This window comes from Aristolochia californica, unplaced genomic scaffold, assembly GCF_029961685.1.
Source record: "Aristolochia californica isolate CCGP_79_NKW_82.1479 unplaced genomic scaffold, dmAriCali1.0.hap1 SCAF_5, whole genome shotgun sequence".
In the NCBI taxonomy this organism is placed as follows: domain Eukaryota; kingdom Viridiplantae; phylum Streptophyta; class Magnoliopsida; order Piperales; family Aristolochiaceae; genus Aristolochia; species Aristolochia californica.
In genome coordinates, this window is record NW_027182214.1 from 6,313,492 (window position 1) to 6,335,169 (window position 21,678).

The 21,678-nt window shown below is 37.2% G+C and overlaps 2 protein-coding genes across 2 annotated transcripts; both read right to left on the reverse strand.

Annotated features, from left to right (window-relative positions):
- Positions 1-1,605: 1,605 nt before the first annotated feature.
- LOC137965799 (probable E3 ubiquitin-protein ligase RHC2A) lies at positions 1,606-3,738 on the reverse strand. Its single transcript, XM_068812148.1, has one exon. It carries the CDS (start codon positions 3,181-3,183, stop codon positions 2,020-2,022), a length of 1,164 nt encoding a protein of 387 aa, XP_068668249.1. The 5' UTR covers positions 3,184-3,738; the 3' UTR covers positions 1,606-2,019.
- A 3,453-nt stretch (positions 3,739-7,191) lies between these two features.
- On the reverse strand, positions 7,192-9,129 carry LOC137965180 (glycerol-3-phosphate acyltransferase 5-like). Its single transcript, XM_068811555.1, has 2 exons — positions 8,548-9,129; positions 7,192-8,097 (listed from the first exon to the last, which is right to left on the reverse strand). Exons 1-2 carry the CDS (start codon positions 9,127-9,129, stop codon positions 7,192-7,194), a joined length of 1,488 nt encoding a protein of 495 aa, XP_068667656.1.
- Positions 9,130-21,678: the final 12,549 nt, after the last annotated feature.

A 21,678-nucleotide genomic window follows, 5' to 3' on the forward strand; every position in this document is an offset into this window, starting at 1 on the left:
GTCTAGAATATGCATAATGGTTGATGTAGTATAGATATGGTTAGTCAATACCATGAGTTAAGCAATTAAATGACAGTGCAGTTCCTAGAGAAGAAGAGAGGGAGGAAGCCTCTTCCTTCTCAAGTGCACTTCATGTTTGCCAGAAGGTTGCAACACAAAAAATCAAGATAATTTAGACTGGAAGTTATGTTTCACAGGTTCAATTGATTGACATTTACCTTGTTGGGTACAACGTTTGGACATATTTTAGCAGCGACATGTTTTCCATTCATTATCGATCTAATCATTTGCTTTTCTACAGTAAAACTGCATCAAGCTCTCTTGGGCCGTCGTCCGTATTTGGTTTTTCGTAACTGCAACAGTCTATTGTACTTTTGGACCACATTGACAGCCATTTCAAATTGCCATGTGTGGAAAGTAGAAACAGAGAATTAAAGGGTGTTCGCTACGTCAATTACAAAGTGTCAACCACCTTTGGATTTCAAGATCACCCTCCCCGAAAGGAGGACAGTCCCCCATGCCTTGGCACCCAACAACACAACCTGGGGCCCTTTAAATCACCTCAATAAAGCAAGTACACCTTAGAGCACAGGGGGCACCAACACCTCCATGCCTCAGCAAGGACGCACAACAGAGTGGCCAGCCACCAGAGACTTAAAACCAGCCTTAACTGCGGCAGTTGCAGTCCCTTAATTCCATCCTTTAGACCAGCCCAACAATCAAACTGTTCACAGATCTATAATAAACGAATATAAAGTAATGAATTCTGGATGGTTGAGATCAATCAAAAGAGCAACTTCAGGGGAGTGGGGAGAGCTATCAGACGCACTCTGAGTAGATCACCCACCAAACTAGAGCACCCAATGCTTCAAACCAATCTTAGATCAGGTCACAATCGAAGAGAACAACAATATGTAAACCCAGCAACTGAAAACAATGCACAAGTAACTAATACGTAAACAACAGCCCTAGTTATAAATTCTAATTGGTGAAACCTCCTGGCACTCTTTTTATTTCATGAAAGCGAAAGAGGCTATGCGCAATTCTCATCTTCTCAACAAAAATCCAACAACAACCAAAGGAACTGAGAACATGATTCACCAACTACTCATCAGCTAAATTATTGACACGAAAGGCCAGAGCCTGAAATGGAAAACATTCAACGTCATGAAGGAGACGAGAATAAGGAATTTTAATGTAACAGAGACCTGGAAATAACCACTCACGAGGATACACGATTGATCTAAAAACTTTGTCCATGTGAAAAGATCAGGAAGTCTGGTTCAGTGCTAGAGTATTCAAATTACAAGCAGAGAACTCGGTGATGAAAAAACATATACACAGCATGTAAGCAGTGAACTGAGTATTACAACAGGGGGTAACACCTCCAGTGATGAAACCCAGAAGATTTTCAATCAACAGCATTCCGTGCATTATTGCTCAGAGAGAATTCCTCCCAATCTATCATTCAAATCTATGTAGCCTTTTGCCCAAGAAATACCCGATAGATATCAAACCAACCACTTGTACCTTCCATAAAATGGTATATGAATGGATAAGACAACCAGTCAGAAAACTCGGTATGAAGATGAACAATGACCACAATACAAACATTTTCTCTGCCCCAATAGCAGGATAGCAAAAACGTTAGAAAGATTCATACAAGTAGATATAAAAAATTAATGAATATACAGAATTCAGATAATATGCTCATAGGCTACAGTACATGAGAGAATGTACCTCTTAGAATTTCATATGCTACAAATCTCCCATTAACGTTTTTCTTTACTGCATTTATTTTATGCCCCAGCACGTTTCCATACCAGAAAGATGTAATGAAAATCAGGAAACTCTGAAGTCTTCTTTGTTGGAGCTTGTTCTCTATTTACATCGGACATTAAAAGCCAACATGCTTTTACAGTTCTTTTAACCTTTTCTTCACAAAATAGTAACAAGCAACTAACACTGGAAAACCCAGATAAAAAACAAAAGGGATGTTTCTCCTCTCTTCTATCCAAGCTACCAATGTGAAATCCCGTTACCGTTTTCTAATGCCCAAGATGTACTGCGCCTCCGCGAACTTCTGCCAAAAACAGAACTTGACGACCTGGTCCTACGAGTTACCCCTTCTGAACTTGAAGGAGACGATGAGGAAGAAGGCCGAAGCCTGCTAAAGAAGGAGAAGAAATTCCTAAATGCCCGGCCAATCCCACCACTCTCTCTGGACCGACTTCCTCTGGAAGTCCATGAGATCCTCCTTGGGGCGCCGCCAGTGTTAAAACCCCCATCCATTTCTGTATAAACAACCGGAAGCTCCCTCTCACCAGCCCGTCTACCCCCAGAAAAACGTCCAACAGCAAAACCTCCACCTGGCAATCTCCATATGGTGAGCCCTACGGTATCTTCTTCAGCCACACCAGGGGACTGCTCGCCGGGCGAGTGATCTGGTTCTCTCGAAACCCTGCCACGCACATCAGTGGGCAACTCATGACGGCAAACCGGGCAGGAATTTCTCAAGGAGAGCCACGGTAGAATACATTCCGAATGGTAAATATGCTTACACGGCATCTCTCGCGCCTCCGAACCCAGCTCAAAAGGGTCTTTGCAGACAGCGCAGTGGGACTCTGTAACTATGTGGCTAGCGATTATCTCAATGGTGGGCATCGATTCCACAGCCGCTTTCGAAGCTGGAGGATGTTCGCATCGTCCCACGCCGTTGATCTCAATCTGCGTCAACTGATCCAGTAGGCGATCAAACCCAGACCCCATAAGAAAATCAGACATACTCGCCGGTAGAGGACGAAGACCGGACCCGGCACCGTCATCATAATAAAGCTCAAAGCTGCTATTTCTTTCACCTGCTGCCTCAGTTCCACCACCTCCATCGGCGGCCCCACGGAGAACGATAACGGGGTTGAAGGGGGAGCGGTCACCACCGTTCCGTCGGCTGCGGCGGTAGGGCGGGTTAGGAGTTTGGTCGGAGTTCGTACGATTTCCGAGAACGTACATGGCGGCGCCGGGGAATCTCCTGCGGCGGGAGTCACCGGCAGCGGACCGGGGAGTTGTTACAACCTCTTCAATAAACCCACTGTCGCAGTCGGGGCAGATAATGGAGTCCCGGGTCCAAACCCTGACAAAGCGGCTGCATCGGTAACACCAGTACGAAGATGTGGTCGACGACATCTATCCAGACGACCGGGAAAAACGAAAATCAAAATCCCAAACTCGTACGCGTTCGAGAAAAAATTAACTCAAAAAACGATTCTTCCTTCAGACAATATGGAGATCTTTACAAATCCGAAAGCCGTGAACTTCAATAACGCCCCACTGTATTCTTGAAATCTCCCAAGACTGATGAGATCTGATTGGAAAAAATCCCTAAAATCCCTCCTTTCTTCAACAAAAGAAAATAAAAGAAATCCTCAAGATCTGAGAAATGCTTAGACATTCACTTTTCTATACAAATTTGGGAGTTTCTTTTTCTGGAGGCGATAATTGATTAAAGAAGAATAACCGAACCTCTCTCCCTTCGTTCAGACAGCTTACCGAGATCTGCAAATAAAGCAGGCTCAACAATCCAAAAACATCTTTTGCCGAATCTCCACGAATCGCCTACGGAATTGGATCTACAATCTCACCAACGGGAGGAAATAAATCAGATGAAGTGGTCGGTCAGGGGTAAGAAATAGACGTCGCCGGAGATGCGCGGTAAAGCGACTCTGGTCTTTGAAGTTTAGAAAATGAGAAGGAAGCTAGAGGGGGTTTTAAGCTCGCCAGGATACGCTGCGATGGCGGAACCGCGTCTCGAAGGTAGCGTGTTTACGACGCTTTTTTTTTTTTTTCATTTTTCACTTCAGCGAAGAGAGGCAGCAAAAAGCAAACGACGTGAAACGTGTCAACGTTTTATTGGCTCCTGTTAACGACGTTAGGTCTCGGTCAGACTTGGTGGTCAGACTTGGAGGTCAGACTTGGACGAGTCGTGTTTTACGCCAAAAGAAGTTACGGAGAAGCCGAAAACGCCCCGAGTCCAACTGAAGCCTTCGCCGAGCTGATAGAAGCTGGCTAGCCGCGTTGATGGCGTCGGTTGCTGAACCGACTTATAGCCGAGTTTTTTAAGATGCCCTTGATCCAAACGCATTCCAGACAGTAGCTAACTATCGTGCAAGGGAATCAAACGGCGTCTCAGTCGACAACGTGGTCGTTCAAAGACCGTTATATCGTAGGCCCCAGATGCGTCTTACTCTGCAACAGCCGATCTATGACCTTGTGATGGAATCGCTGTCAATGCCCTTTCTATACCGCGGTAGCGGTTCGCGTTTCGGCCGAAAAATCGGATTCTTTACTCGTCGATTTCACTGCGCTCACTCCTTACCAGTTTAGGTTGGGAAGAGCGAGCGATCGATCCTCTGCTGAGAAAACGGGTTGACGGATCAGATGAACCTACCTTTTAAATACGATTTTAAGAGATATTCAAAACGATTTTGAACTTGCCCGCTATACTAATCCACTCGGATTGTCAACGACGAGATTTTCATTTGGCCTTAATCCGGAAGCAGTATCTGCGACTGTAATTACTTGACAAGAAAGAGAAAAGCTAGAAGAAGGAATGCTGTTCTGCTGTTCTGCTGCTCTGCTGCTCTGCTACTGTGTATGGAGTAAGGATTAAAAATCGAAAAACCACTAAAGGTGGTGGGCCGGCGGAGCTCTGGTAATAATTGTTTAGAGAGGAAGACATAATTATTAAACTTTTGTTAAGATACTAGTGTAGTGTGAAGTCTGTAAGGGGAGAGGAGGCCGGAACCCACCGCGGGAAAGGTCAGGCAGCGTGGGCGACCACGTCACCCGCGCTGAAATAGCGCCACTTTCTTCTCTCATGAACCTTTGTCCGCGAATTATTTTATTCGCAATAGCGAGCTTCGGAGTCGGAGAAAAAACCGGCCAAAACAGAGTTTGCACCACCGCCGGAGCGTAATTCCTTACGAATTTAACAAAAAGAAATCAAGAATGAAGATAGCCCCAAGATAGAAATTCAAAGAGTTTTATAGGATTTTAAAAATTCCGCTCTAATCGGCATGGCATGGTCACTCCCTGTTCGTGGAATGAGTGTGCGATCAATTGAGAAACAGTATAAGGAGAGTGCGTGGTCTCTAATGAGTGGCATCGAAGGCTTTCCGACGTCTGGGCGTCTCTTTCATGGAAATGGGAGCGAGCTGTATCATTAAAGGAGGGGTGACCATCAATTGAGAGTGAAACCCTTGTCTTTTTACGCTCGACAACGATTACACGTTCTCTTTCTTTTTTTGCTTTTGTCCTAAACGTCTGTAGAGGAGGGGCTGAAAGTAAATGAAGAAGCTCAAACTTTGAGCCCTTCTTTTAATCTTTTGCTACTTTGGTTCCCTTGTTTGGAGTGATGCCTTTCTTCCCCTCCACAAGAAGTTGCTCAGAAAACTCCTCCCCGTTTATGCTGACCTTTGGCTTCTTTCTCACTGTATTCTTTTTCCTCTTTTCCTTTCTTTCTGCTCCAAAGCTCGTTTTTGCAGGGAATTTTATGTGGAGGGGGAGAAACTGGAAAGTTTTGTAATGGGCATTTCGAGCACATACTTTTATGATCTTTCGCTTGCTGCTGGCTGTAAACTGCAATGGAGATATAGTGCAGACAGCTTGTGTTGGAGCTGGTGGAGTTGGCTTTGGAGAATAAAAGAGCTTTGGAAAGAGAATAAAGTGAAGGACGGCGCATGTAAAACTGGAATCAAGTGTTTTTTTAAGCACATTATGGATGTTTAAGTAATGCGGTCAGCTAAAAGAGTAACAGTAATCCCTCATACAACCAATTAACTAAGCAAAGATTAATACAGATTATAGGCATGTTTGATGCTTCTTTTGACTAATCCTGAAAAATACTCATGAAGTCTTGGCAACCTCTGCTACACCACACAATGATGCATATTGCCACACCTGTGATCTTGTTCTTGGATAGCCCTTTGAGTCCAAAAAGACGATTCAACACCTACTGAGCCTTAAGGGTCTGTTTGGAACCTTATAAAAAAGAATAAGAAAAAAAAGAATTTAACTATTATTCATCCCAAAAATAGTTAGTGAAAATGAGAATCCGATCATTCTTACTTTTATTAACTATTTTTTAAAATAATAATGATCGAATTCTTATTTTCTTTTTTTTTCTAGGGTTCTAAACTGACCCTAGATGACTCGGATAACTCAAATTCCAAAAACCAAAAACCAAAAGGTAACATTTTTCTTTGATATCGTTTATGTTTCAAATCTTCATTTCGAAATGAGAGTAAGAGCGTTCAAACATATCGATGTACCCCAACTGAACTGCTTGGGTGAGGGGGGACCATGTGGAATGGGATACCAAAGGCATCTACTTTTATATGGCTACGGTCCTAATTTCATTCTAAAAAAATGTTTTGATCTTCAACTACTTGAGCCAGATCTCCACGAAGCGTGTAATGCCCGTCTGTTCAATCTTATTTTCCTGTTCTTGTCAAAATTTCAACACTGTAATGTGAATATAATGGGCTATGACTAATTATCAAATCTCTTTAAGGGTTTGTTCGGAACCCATAGAAAAGAAAAAAAAAGAAAATTTAACCATAATTATTCCAAAAAATAATTAGTGAAAAGATAAATTTGATTGTTATCTCATTTTATTAATTATTTTTAGAAAAAAAAATATCATTTTCTTTTCTAGTGGTTCCAAACATACCCTAATAGTCTACTAATTATTATGTGTGAAACAAAATTTCGTTATATATATTTGTTGTACTGTAAGAATAAGAGCCTTTTGTATCTTCTCTAAAAGGGAGAAAATCTTAAACAAACCTATTAAAAACATAATCCACAGGATGTAGAATTATCTAAGATTAATGGCCTTGAGAAGACAGATAATCCAATTACTATTATATTCACAAAAAAAATTGAGAACACGAAACAATGACACTATAAGATAATAGTCACCGAGGTCCCGTTTGAACCAAACAAGCAATCCCCATGTAGGATTGATTGTGCCGGTTCTCCAACTTCGGCCTACGTAATAAGTCTCTTTTCTAATTAATAAACTCAAGAATTTTGTACTCTAATAACATAAAAGAAAAGCAAAACAAATCAAATTTTAATCCATTAGTCAAAATACAAAAAAAATTATTGAACGAGGTGTCGTCGATCGATCCATTAGTGTATGAAAGCTCCAACGAAACTGCCGATATGGGCCAAGTATGAAGTAGCAGACACGGTTCCGTCATTTCCTGCGAGCACTCTGTACTTGTCCTTCCTCGTGAAATTCGTACACTCGAATCCTAGCGTGGCTGCCAGTAGCCTCTGTACATAGTTTGCGACATCGTATGGGGTCTTCCCCGCCGAACATGTTGCCTCCGTCGGCAATTGGTTCAGAAACGTTATCTCGTATACTGGTCTCGGGTTCATGAAAAAGAAAATGGGATCCATGGACTTCCAACCTCTGGCTGTCGTCGCGTGGAAGAAACCAACCCGGTAGTTCATAGCCACCGGCACGATACGGTCCGTCAACTCGGCGAAAAGGGCGCTGAATCTTAGCAAGAAAGGCTCACGGCATGTCGTGCCCTCGGGACACAAAACCAGGTCACCTTTGGCTAAGTGCTGCTTTATTCGCTCTCCGTCCACTTCTCGATCGCGCGTCAGTCGGACCGTTGGAATCGGCGATAGGATCTCGGACAGTCTAGAGATGGAATAGGTGACAGCCGGGACCTTGCGGCCGAGGACGGCGGCGAGCACGACGGGGTCCATTAAAGTTCTGTGGGTGCAAACAAAGAGGACGCCGCCGTGTGAACTCGAAGGAGGTGGCGGCGGCCGGCCTTTTACGATGACCTCGCCGCCAAACAGACCCACGATGTATGGAGCGAACGACATGGGGAAACACAGGCCTACACCAATACGAAGTGCGGCCACGAGGATGCCGATGGGGAGCCATAAGAGTATCAGCAGCGAGGTTGACGGAGTCGGCCGGCGAACTAATCTGCCGTCGTGGAAGACGACCGGAATCAGTCGGTCAAGGTGGCTATCATGGTTCTTTTGAGCAAGGAACGGCGGATGGAGAACGTCCTGCATGCATCACAGCCGGAATGTCAGAGCCGATTTGTATATACGAATTTCCGTTGAGGACACGGGTTTTTCCAATGGAATCTCTTCAGCAAATTACGAATGGAGACCGAAGATAGATATCATATTTATAACTGTGAGCCTCTGCAACCGGTGGATGCTCTCCGTAACGAATAAAATAGGTTAAATTAGAAAATAATAGAAAAAAAAATTATTTACAAATAACAGAAGCAGAAGGTAGATTAATCTTCTATTTAAAATCCAAATTGCCTCCCAAGTAATAGTGATGCCACCGCATCTACCTGGCCCGACGAGGTGAACTCCATTTCTTACCCATCAAACAAACTGATAACAGTCTCGACAGTTGCAAGAACCTTCCAAGAAGATAGGACTGATCTGTTTACAAGGACTGAAACCCACTCTTAGAAGCACAAGTAAGATTAGCACGCATACCTTGCAAGAAGATAGGCAGGAGGAAGAAGAGTTGTTCTTCCTGCCGAGGCCCAGATGAGGCTGATCGTTCTTTACCACGTCCCTGACTCTATCAGAGTTCGAAACCTTCCCTTTCTTAACGAACCCAGTTGCATAGCCAAAGCGGTTAACGTGGAGATCGTCTCCGATCACCACATCGGCTTTCAAGTGCTCCTTCACAAACATCTCCACCATCACCCGCGGACATTTACTCACCACCGCCCTCCTCTCGTACGAGTTGAATATCCTCCAAGCTTCCAAGTCGACGTCGTCCATGAAAAACTTGGGCAGCACAGCTCGAGCCACTGATTCTATCTCCGCAATCTTGGTGCCGGCCACGGCCACGAATATGGTCAGCCTCAACCCTACTTCCTCGTATCCAATAGCTTGCAGCAAACAGATGATCGGCCATAGTAGTAACAGAAGAGCGAATCTAAGAAATCCGCAGGTTTCAAAGGCCACGAGCATGAAGTAAGAAAAGGGATTAGGGTCCTTTAAGAGGGTTCCCTCCAGTTCTGATACGACGGTCTCCGGTCGCAGGTCACCGGAGTTACTGCGTCCCATGGCTTCTGTTTTTGCTTGCCTAGGGATCAAAGAAACAGATCAGGAATGCAGGGGGTTAACGTTCTCCCAGTTTGGATCAGTAATTACCAGGCGTAGAGGGCATATAAGGTACGGAAACGAAGATCACCGGTTGCCTACTTCTGAAGTGGGAAATGAGGCAGTTAAACTGTTCACAACCACCGCAATTTTGGGCAATGAAGTGAGCCTCAGAACCAAGTAAAAGAAGAGATGGACGCCACGGCAAGAGAGGGGAAAAAACCCAGAGTTTGTTTACTTAACTTCAACAACTTTCCCCTACTTATAATCTTCTTCCTTCTCCTCTTTCACCTAAAAATGTGCCTACCCGTGTCACCACGTATACTTCCTTCATCTTTCCTCAACCTCCATTAGAGCAGATTCTCGAATATAGCTCGTTCTGCTTAAATATCTTCCAAGGGTATCTAATAGCAATTTTCTGAGTGGAACCTAGTGATCTCAATTCTATGCGTGTATGACATCAGTTTTCTGAGTGGAACCTAGTGATCTCAACTCTATGCGTGTATGACATCTATGACTGTTTCCAAGTATTTACGGCTGGAATACAGAAATAAAAAGATGGAACTGGATAAGATCAAGAGCTTAATTTAAGATTTCATCATTGTAAATGAATAAGATGTATTTGTCATTGTCGGGGACTTAATGGAGCTCTGCCTGAAATTCATGAGAAACTTAACGATCGCCCATAAATCATCCTAGAAGTTGACGGTATGAGCTGAAAAGCTAAGTTGCTAAGGGTCCGATCCGGTCGTTGAGTTCCAGGTGGAATCTTGTACTGTCAAAGGCATGTTAGCAGAGTATTCAAAACAAGGGAATGGCCTTAGTCGTCTTCTTCGACAGCCGTCAGGAATAGGATAGACGAATAACAAGCACACTGGACACCTCTATTCTTGAATTTGCGTCTTCTGAAGCAGTCTTGGCTTCTCTTGACAGCTAAAGCCGATGACAGCAGCGATTGCATCATCTCTCAGGATTCCACATTTGGATATTTCCGTGTAAGGCGGTGAGAATTTTCTGATCCGTTGACTTCTCGAGTGTTCTTCTTCGAGGTGATCGAAATTGACCACAATCTATGGACTCATCAACATCACAGTGGCTTAAACGAATATTTTACGGCCTGTAACCGTCTTAATTAACTAAAGAGAGAGGGGGCAAGAGCATGGGACGCACCACATGCAATATTTTTCATTATCTTGTCTGAACTATGAAGTTGAGAGAGTATTTAATGTGGACAAAGAGAATCATGATCAAACTTCGTTATTTGAATTTGAGCATTCCACTGCAAATTGGAATTGCCGGAAAGGCTTATTGCCTGACTTGCATGATCAACTACTACTGGTACACTTGCAATGCTTTGAAGGGCATTGTGGTTCATCCCATCATCTTGGACAAATTGCTTGTGTAGTTCCAATTCCTTAACCTACAGACAAGTAAAATCATCTTTTTGAAAGATGTTTTATTCGTTAATTTTCACATTTCTTTCTTGTTTTTTTTTTTTTTTTTTTTTTTGTGTGGCTTTTCTCTAGTGATTCCTTTGCCGCGTAACGAATAACATGAGCTTCATATATATGTCAATAGAGTTAGCTGTGTAAGTCAGTTTTCATAACTGATCCATTCACGGGGTGGTTTCCTGGGTGGATGGTGGTCGTTGGTTGTAACTGGTAGCAGTTACAACTTATCCTCTTTTTGATAGAAATGAGGAGTTTAAGTTTGGATCTAGTCTAGCAGAGGGATGCTTGGACATTGCCATCGACGAACCTCTACAATAGACGAGACATCTCCGATCGCCAAAAATTGATGGCCATGACCGGAGGTACGTTTCCATTTCCGTTTTTATGAATTTTATTTATGTTTAGAAGTTCATGAGTACGAAGTCTAACATTTGGTATCAGAGCCAAGTTACGATCTTGAGACTTGTGGGTTATGAAGTCGGACAAGTTGTTCTTGAACAATATCATATAAGCGAGTTTGATTAAAAGTAGAGAGCTAGTTGTCAACTTTGCACCAATTATTAATGATTTTTTTTCATTTGCTTAGTTTGTCAAAGAAGTTGAAAATTCTAATGACCTACCATCTCACCTTTGTTAAGTTGGGAAGTTCTCAAACACTAAACAGTTAAGAGGGTCTCATTTTGTACCTTGTCTAAAATGTATTATTCTTTTGTTGAGGCATTGAATAAGAAAATAAAGATAAGGAACAGTAGAAGAAATCTATAAAAGGTAGCTTGTGACTAGAAGACTCTCCATACATACAATAATGGATTGTAGTTTTTATTCATACATGCACGTTACATTTTTATATACAATTTCAAAAGTTATAGTAAGTTGATATATCTATCTATGAAGACTCGTTAAAGAGTCCTACAGTCCAACCACAAATTGGGTGGTTTTAATTGTTTTGACATTCTACACTTGGGTATATTTTTTCCTTATTTATAAAACTATCCTTCAGGTTGGAGTGAACTGGGACTAGAGCTTGTACAATGTGTCACAGAAGAGTTGCTTAATAAAAATATCGTCCATGATTAAACGAAGATATGTGCCAAGTAATAAAGTGATAATCCAATTCAAATGTTATTAGTACAAACATGGAATGCCTAATGCATAATAGCCAAATGCAATATAGATTGTTGTAAAATTACATAGAAGCAAAGAAAAAAAAATCCAATCCCAATGGTAGATAGACAACCCACCTGAGTTTCGTACTTCTTCTTCATGGTAGTGAAACATCTAAACAAGTTTGGGACCGCCATCAAGAGTTCTATGTTGCTCTCATACTATTGAGAAAGATTTCATACTTAAGCATCAAGTTCGACTTTTAATTAATTAAAAATGCTAGCTCACACTGAAAGAGCCTATAGGTAATTGTTTTTGTTTAAATTCGTCACATTAATGGATTACACCCAGATCCCAACTAAAAGAAACTCAAACTTGAGACCTCCAATTACAGAAGTTGCACAACTCGAGTTCTCATCTACAAGCAAGTTTCATACTATTTATGATTCTGTTAACACAAATATGTCGATCGAGTGTTGACTCCCTTCTTAATTTTGATGATAAAAGAACTTAATTGAGCCAACAATTGTAAATCTAGTATTTCAGATACATTTTCTTCAAGAGACACCAAATTCAAGGTCTAAAGCATTGAATTGACACAAGCTTCTCAAAGACCTTAAGCTCCATGGAATGTCAAAGACCTCTTGAAGAAGCACCCTAGAAAGAATAAGAAAAAAGTGAAGACTAGAGTTTAGGAATCATTAAGTTGAGTCAAAAACTCAATCTATGTAAGAGAAAAGTCTATTCCTTCCAAAACTTGAGGTACAATACAAATTTGGAGCTTTGGGATATATTTTGCATGCAAACATGTTTTTTAAAATGCATACACATATTCTATACATATTAGAATCACTTAGGATAACAAATTCCCATACTAAAAAATCCATATAGTGAAGTGACATTGGAATGATCATCAACATCAGCCAATGATAAATCAACCAAATAAGCACATGCAAAAAATATAAAATATGATTGATCAACCTAAGTTGATTGATTGATCAAAACATGGCCAAACTATGCTATAAAGCATGACCGATCAACCCATTTGGACCGATTGATCAATATTTTCCAAGCAAAGCAATTTCATGTTGATTGATCGATCAACCTCAATGATTGAGGTCATTGATTGATCATACTTGTTATGCATTGCCAGTGGGAATTTTGACAGATCAATCATAATACCATGTACATTAATCGATCAACTTAACATATCAGACCTAATAGGAAGATATTGACCGATCACACCATCGATCAACAAGTCACATTTTGAAAGAACAATAGTTGTTACACATGATTAATTGATTAACCACTTAACGCTAATTGATCAATGTAAACGCAACTTTTAGCAAACATGCAAAAAACAGGCTAGTTTGGCTTGGAAAATTTATATTAATACCCCACCAAACTTCCCATTGAGTAGTTAATGAGCTTTTATTGGCATACCTAATTGCATTTACTCTCAATCGTTTGAAAATTGTTGGAAGAGCCCACATATCTAAGAGTATTGTAAGATAGGTCATACGACCAAGGAAGATCTACATATCTAAGAGTATTATAAGATGGGCCACATGACCAAGGACGACTCACATTTCTAAGAGTATTGTAAGATGGGTCACACAACCAAGGAAAACCTACAAGTCTAAGAGTATTGTAAGATGGGCCCAAACACTTAAGAAGTAGGACCTACCATGATTACCAAGAGCTGACATCTTTATCACATAAGTTGGAAGGTCAAGAAGGACTCACAAAGATAACCACAAGCTGCTTGGAAGATCAAGAAGGACTCACAAAGATAACCACGAGTTGGTTAGAAGATCAAGTCAAACCCACAAAGATAGCCACGAACTGGCATCTTTATCTTATAGTCATGTCCTCATAGAAGAGTCTTAGTTTGAGTTATATTTGTTTTCTATTTATATTGAGTTATTTAATTATGCTAAGACTTATCTTTAAGTGTTAGAGTTTTGGTGTAATTGAGAAAAAAAATAGTTTAATTGTAATTGGACCCTACTACCTTCCTCTATTATAAATAGAAGTTCATGTACTCTAATTATAATAAGTCTATGAAGTATTTATCTTTTCCGTAAATTCAACAAAAATCTTTCCAAAGTGTATTTTTGAGAAAGAGAGAGTCTAGCCTAGCAAAACTCTTGCACTTATTTTTCATTCCATATCCTTGAATACATACTAGTCAAGCTCCTATACTCTAACATTGTGCATCAAAGGCTGGAAGCTTAGAACTCTCAAAGGAGAAGGGTATCTCTCCAATTACAAGTGTGTAAGGTTTTACCTTTTCTTTATAATTTTCAATTTGTAATAGGTTCATCTAGAACCTTGGTAAATTTAGATAGAAAGGGACTGCTAGAGTTAAAATCTAGCTAATCTCTTGGGGAAATTATATTATAGATCGTGTGTTTAAGCATACACGTGGCTTAAAAGAGAGTCAAAATCTCTTTTGTGTAATTTCAACTAATAGAGCTATCATTAGTGGAATATTCCAAGCATGGTTTCTTGGGCGATAAATACCAATAAAGGAGCATCAAGTATAAAAAAATGGTGTTAACATTGTAATGTTTGAATTTTTACATATTTAATTTACTTGTTTACTTGATTTTGTTCTTCCACACCTCAAGTTTTTGAACGTGTAATTCTCAATTCAATGCCCTTCTTGAGAAGCCACCTAGGCCAACAATTGGAATCAGAGTAGGTCAAAACTTGATTTGATTCAAAATTCACTTGATTTTGAAATTCGATTAAGATGGCATCTCAAGTAGAAATTACATTCCAAGAGGGTTATGATCCCTTTTCGGTTCCCTTGCTCATTACTTAACAATACCAATGGTGGAGATTGAGAATGAAAATTTTCTTATAATCCATTGGATTTGAACTATGGGACGTAATCATGAGTGGACCTTTCATTCCATCTCAAATCATTAAAGGAAGGAACATTCCTAAACAAATATATGATTGGAATGATCTTGACATTGCACGAGTAGATGGTAGTGCTAAGGCTATAGAACTTATTCTTAGTTCCTTAAATGATGAAACAATTGACTCTTACTTATCTTGTAAATCAACCAAGGATTTAAATTAGAATTATGTTGTTTTGCACACTCTCAGTGCACTACTTCTAGTGAACATAGAAATTAATGGTTTTATGCACTTATGTTTATATGGAAACACCATCTCAGATTTAGATGAGACATCAGAGAGTGATAGTGGTGATGAATTGGACAAGGAAAAATTGATGGGAAATTTTGGTTAATCCATATTCTCCCTTTAGAAGAAGAAAAAAAGAAAACAAGAAGCTAACGAGGCAGGTTTTTAAATTAGAACAACAAATTAATTTATTGCAAGCTAACTTTTCCTCACAGCCGGAAGAGCTTAGAGAAGAAAACATAAGACTCATATCAAAATGTCAGAAACTTGAAGTCTATTCTTCAAACATTCTTGAGTCAAGAAAAGAAATCAACATTTTTTGCTCTAGCCTTCTAAAACGTTAAAAAGAAAACAAATTACTAGAAGCCCAAAAATGTATAGTTGAAAGAACAATCCTCGACTTATCACATGCTTTAAAGAACTTAACCTCGAGAAAATCACTCCTAATATTAGATTAGAAAATCAAAGTGAGAAATTTGAAATTTAGAGCTAAGGTCTTGAGCAAAGAAAAAAATGATGGGTTTTTACAATCCTGAAAAACCACAGATGTGAGTCCTGAAAATCAATGCTCTGATACTATGTTTATTTTTAGGACTCCATGGATTAGCTCATGGAGAAAATGAGAGATGACATACTAAGGAGAAAACAAGAGGAAAAAAGAGGTTGTGGACTTGTATCCTAACCCTTCCTATGAGCCTCAATTTATAGATGAATAAGATTCCAATATTAAAATTACATCAATGTTATCTTTATGAGAGAACTCTTAATTTACTATCATGCCACTACTATGTGGGCCTATGGGCCTTCTCCTTGGTCAATGGGATTGAGCCCATCTTCCAACTCTCTTTGATGTGTGAGCCTTTCTTGGTTGTGTGGGCTTGGTCCCATCTTCCAACACCACCCTAAAGAAGTTTATCAAGACTTAATACCCTACAATCAAACAATTACGTCCAAATCAAGTGAGACAAACTCCATACGAGAATGAAGATAAAAATATAGACTAATAACTATTTTTGTCTCTTTTATTCTTTTTCATAAAATATTCATCAATATATATACTAAAACAACATGTTTACGAGTTTTTTGTTGTTTAGCCGCAATAGTAGTTTCTCATTGCTCAATCTTCTATTAAAATGAAGTTCGAGGGAGTATAGAATAGCTGATATGGCAGTCAAAGTAACCTCTCTAGAGATAACATATGAAATCTCCCATCCCTCACTTCCATTTCTTTCACTGAGGTTTTGTCATTCTCTCCCACTAAATTCTCTTTCAGAGAAAATTTGGAGATAGTGGTTATCATTTCCATTTTCATTTCCATTTAATGATAGTTTCCTTTAAGTTTCATTCTCCATTCTACATTATGTAATCTATTTGAAGTTTCAATACTTTCTTTCTTTTGTGCTTTAGACTATTGATCATTTGCTTTAGCCATCCGACCTCCTACTTAGTCTGTTATTCTTTAAGAACGGAGAAAATTTTTATGCAGACTTTAGTTAAAAAATGTTCTTCCTCTATTAGTTTTTATAATTCAAATTTCTTCCTCCTAGCTAAATATTACCTTTGGCCTTTTTTAATTTCTTTTACTTTTTTTCAATTCAACTAAAATTATTGTTATATAGTTAATTTTTTTCTTTTTTTCTTGTTGTTGTTGTTGTCATGTGGATTGTTGTTTAATAATAGTTGTTCTACGATTCGAATATATTTTTTGTTTGTTGAGAGGGGAGATATTTTTTTTTTATTTCTCTTGTTATGGTTGTTGTTTGTTTTGTTTTCTCATCATATTTGTTTTCTACAGGAGAATGACCCATCGCACCAGCGACGAAAAACAATGAGAGTTAGGAAATTGAATCCAAAATTGCAAATTAAGGGATTGCTCTATTTTTTCTATCTTAGTTTAAAGGATTGCTTGCTGCTCTGTCTTCAGCTTATCATTAAGCCTTTTAAAGGTATCTTATCTTCTGTATAAAAAGTTAGTTTCAATCGTCTTCTACTTTTGTTTCCTTTTTGTAGTTTCTCTTTCCATCGACATATCAGATAATTTTCTTTTACCTTCCCTTCAGTTTCTCTTTGCTTTGTTTTTTTTCTTTTCTTTTTTGCCATTTATTTGTTTAGTTAGCTTTTCCTTTTCTTTCTTTTTCTATCTCGGTTTTCTTATTTGGTTATGATAAGCTAAGATTACAAACTAAGAGAGTTACTGATGTTGTGTGAACCAAAGCTGTTCACGAAGGCTAATATATCAAAGTGTATAGTGTTTTCTCAAGGATACTAAGAAAGGAAAGGGTGGGGCTCTGCCCCCTCTTCCATTGAAGTTTTAAGTGGGAGACTCTCAATCATTAAAAGTAAGATAGAGTTGGGTTCATGATGGGTTATTGAAAATCCATCACCCCAAAATCTTTAATGGGGTGAGAAATTTGACCTTGTCCTCCCCCAATTTTAGTACATTAATTTAATAGTATCCTTTACTCCTAAATGTTATGCTTTAATTACTAAAGTATTTTTATATTTATTATATAATTACTATTATTTAACTAATTGAATTGCTCACTTTGACAACTAAAAAAAATGAAGACAAAATACTAAAGATCTCATTGAAGCACACGATAAAAAAAGCGTATGCATTTATAATTATAAAATATGATTTCTTATATTTATATTTACTATACTTTAGATTGAATATAAATAAATAATTTTTTTTGGGAAGAACTTTTATAAAAGAGTTTAACATGACTCTCACAATAAGAAGTCTCGTTAAGTAAGAATTAATATGGTGGAGTCTTATAGAAGTTTCATAGGAGGAAATCCCACATAATAGTCTAAATAAAAGATGTTTTAGTTATGTTAATTTTTTGTTTATATTCAGTTGTTTAATTGTGTTAGGACTAATATTTAAGTATTCAACTTGACTATAATCGAGACATGGATAGTTTAATTGCAATTCGTCTCTACCTATTTCCTCTATTATAAATTAAAGCTCATTGTACTCGTTATAATCAAGTCAGTGAAATATTTTTTCTAAAAATTCAACATGACAACGGAGTAGGTTTTGTAAATTGATGCAACATCAATTCACATAAATGATGTAGTTTATCTTTTTATCTAGGGAATTTTACTATACTACCCTATTTTTTTTAAATAATAGCACAAATAACCAACTTTTCAACTTAATATCACAAATACTCAACTTTGACAGGTCAACCACACGTGTATAGTCAAAGGTGACATGTAAGCTTGGCCCACTTACGTAATGTCACATCATCATGCCACATCTCCACCTGATGAGTCTATTAACATGTCACCCACTATGTCATCAGAAAGCCACATTATCCTCCATGTAGGATAACACATCATCAAACCATGTCATCGAATGCCACGTCAGCTTACCTTTTTCTCCTTTTTCTTTTTATCTTTGATTTATATTTTCTTATAATTAAAAAATATTTTAAAAACATTAATTTCTGGTTTTAAAAAAAGTACCCATTTCATTTCTTTATCTTCACTTTAATATAGTAAAAAAACATAAAATTTTATTATTATTTATGTTCAAAATATTTTAATGTAATTAATACCTTAAATAATAGTTTAAAGATATTATTTAATTTAATACAATAAATTTTTTAAATTATTATTTGTAGGTACAAATTTTATACCATATTTTTATAATAAAAAATAAAAATTTTATATTACGTAATAAAAAATTCTTATTCTTACCTATTTAAAACCTTTTATAATCAATTTAAAATATTTTTTATTCAAAAAAATATTTCAAAAATTATTTTAGAGTTCAGAAATCTAATTTATCGGTACATGTTTTATTACCTTATTTTAAAATTAATAAAATAAAAAATAATTATATTAATTCATTAAAAATCTACTTCTAAAATGTCTAACACATTTTATTATCGATTTAAGAAATTTTTTATTTTAAAAAAATTAGTATTTTTATTAAGTTTTAAAAAATCTTATTTGTTGGATCATGTTTCATTGACCTTTAATTTATTTACATAAAATATAAATTTTGAATATTAATTATTAAAAATCTTCAAATCTGATTAACACTTATGATTATCGATTTAAGATATTTAAAAAATAAAAAAATAAAAAAGTTATTTTAGTTTTTAATCATCTTATTTGTCGCACATGTTTTATAACCTTAACCTTTATTGTGTATTAACTAATAAAATTTTATGTATTAACTAATAAAAAATGATATCATTATGTATCGAAATAAGATATTTTTATATATTCAAAATATTATAAAAAATTTTATTTTTAAAAATTATATTTGTCGATACATGTTTTATTACCTTCTATTTATTTTATTTAATGATAAATTTATATATTACCTAATTAGAAATTATATTCTAATCTTTTTAGTACCTTTCATTGTCAATTTAAGATATTTTCAAAGCTTTTAAATTTTTAAAAAATTGATTAATTTTTTAAAAATCTTATTTATCGGTACACATTTTATTACCTTCTATTTATTGTAATAAATATAAATTTTATATATTAATTAGTAAAAAATCAATTTAATTTGATTACTCCAATCAACCAACCATAAAAAAATCTTCTTTAACTTAAAACTTTAGAACTGAATATAATAAGCGCACATCCGGAAATCATAAGAGACTCATCTCGTCCATTTCCTTAAATCCATATGTATGCAAAAGCGTATATTGCCTATCGTGTGAAAGAAAAAAAAAGTGAAACATGTTGAATCACATCAAAAACATTGAAAAATTAATAAGCTTTAGTGAGACATTTTCTAAATTTCACCTTGATTACAAATACTTGCATGGTTTTTTCAATTTTTAGTAATACAAAGCACATAATGAGGGTGCACATAAAGCGCCTTATCCCAAGGATACACTTAGTTCTCTCATTTCTACCCATTTTTTTTCACTAGATTTACAAACCATAAATGAAAATTCTTCCTGTTATCCTTTTTCGAAGAACCTCAGAAGCACACCTCTAGATTCCAACTCCCTACTATCTACAACATGAAACCTCATAACTTCCCAAAAGTACCTACAAAATCATAAACAAAAGCTAAGAGGAACTTCTCAAAGCAATAGTAGAAAAGAAAATTAAGAATTCACTTACACTAAAGACTCTTAACCTCAACATCACATTAAAGGTTATTAGAGCATGCCCGAACATGTAATATATAAAATGAAAAAAAAAATCCATAAATCATTCATACATGTACAATGTCTGTTTTATTCTTGCAAACTCTACACTCAAGTGAGTTTTTTTAAGGTTTGCAATGGCAATCAGTAATTGACGTAAAACATAAATTGCATAAAGTTTAACCTATGATTATATAAAACCAATAGAGGACCCAACTTACTTCTTTGTATCATCATATCTATGTGGTAATTCTTAGGGGTAGGAAGTTTCACCAATAAAGTCTTGATTCCTCGTACCTTATCTTCCATGGACTCATTGTCCTAAGATCTTATTTTCTAAGTAAATCTCAACCATAGATTGGTTACTTGAAGCAAACTCAAATAATTCAATCAAATCATGTTCATCTTCCACATTAAAGATAATAAAACACAGTGAGAAAGTGGAACTTTGGCCTTAATAATCATTGGGTGAGTATCACCATCCCACCCTTTGACTTCGTACATCATTACTAAGAACTTACTAAAATTAGTCGAAACTGCAATCCTTTTGATTCATGATTGACCTCCGTCATGACCATCAAAATATCCAGACTTCTTCTTCAATTTTCCATTGTATTGATCGAAGAACCCAACAACGACCTACAAAATATACATACATTAGTAAGAGTCACTTTATGCAAAGAACTACCTAAGTCCTAAATTTAATGACTAGTCCTAACAATGCAAAAACCCACCTAAGTCCAAATTCACCAAACACCGCTGGTTGAGTCCCATATGACTTTGCAGTCACTACAAACCATTCCTCGTCAGTTATGGGGTCGAGTTTCATTGGCTAATGGACGCCCGTGTAGGCGAATCGTCCTTATTTGAATTGGACTCAACCCACCCTCCATTACTCAACCTACTCTTAATCAGAATCACTATCTGTCCTAGTAACTAGGGCAAACACAATAAAACATAGAAAAAAAACCATGTGGTAGATATTTATAACTCCTGAATCTTCTCACCATATGACAAGATCATTCCATAACACTTCAAAATTATTCAACAATATTCTATAACAATTAAAAATTAATCATAACAATTCGATAGCAGATGACTAGTCCTAACAATACAAAAACACACCTAAGTCCAAATTCACCGAACACCCCAGGTAGAGCCCTATATGACTTCGCAATCACTACGAACCATACCCTGTCAGTGATGGGGGTTGAGTTTCGTTGGCTAATGGACACCTGTACAGGTGATTCAACCTAGTTTGAACTGGACTCAACCCACCCTCTATTACCCAACCTACTCTTAATCAGACTCGGTACCCATCCTAGTAGCTAGGGAAAACACAAGAAAACATAAACAGAAAAAAAAAAAAAAACTCATGTGGTGGATATTTACAACACCCGAATTTCCTCACCACATGGCATGATTATTCTATGGCACTTCAAAATTATTTAACAACAACTAGCAACTGAAAATCTTGCAAATCTTATCTCAATAGAGTAAACTGCAATTTCATATACGAAATCGATGGAGGGCATAGGGCATGGGGGGGGGGGGGTGGGGGTGGGGGTTTGAGAGTTTAGGGTTTAGGATGGTTTCAAACCTTAAATCCTAAAAAATTACTAAGGTTTTAGGCCCTAAATGCACACAATTACAATTTCTATTAAAAAAAC

Coding starts and splice junctions, on each gene's coding strand:
- LOC137965799 (XM_068812148.1), bottom strand. CDS start 3,183: ATGTCGTCGACCACATCTTCGTACTGGTGTTACCGATGCAGCCGCTTT.
- LOC137965180 (XM_068811555.1), bottom strand. CDS start 9,129: ATGGGACGCAGTAACTCCGGTGACCTGCGACCGGAGACCGTCGTATCA. Junction 8,098..8,547: donor CCTGCCTATCTTCTTGCAAG/GTATGCGTGCTA, acceptor TGATGCATGCAG/GACGTTCTCCATCCGCCGTT.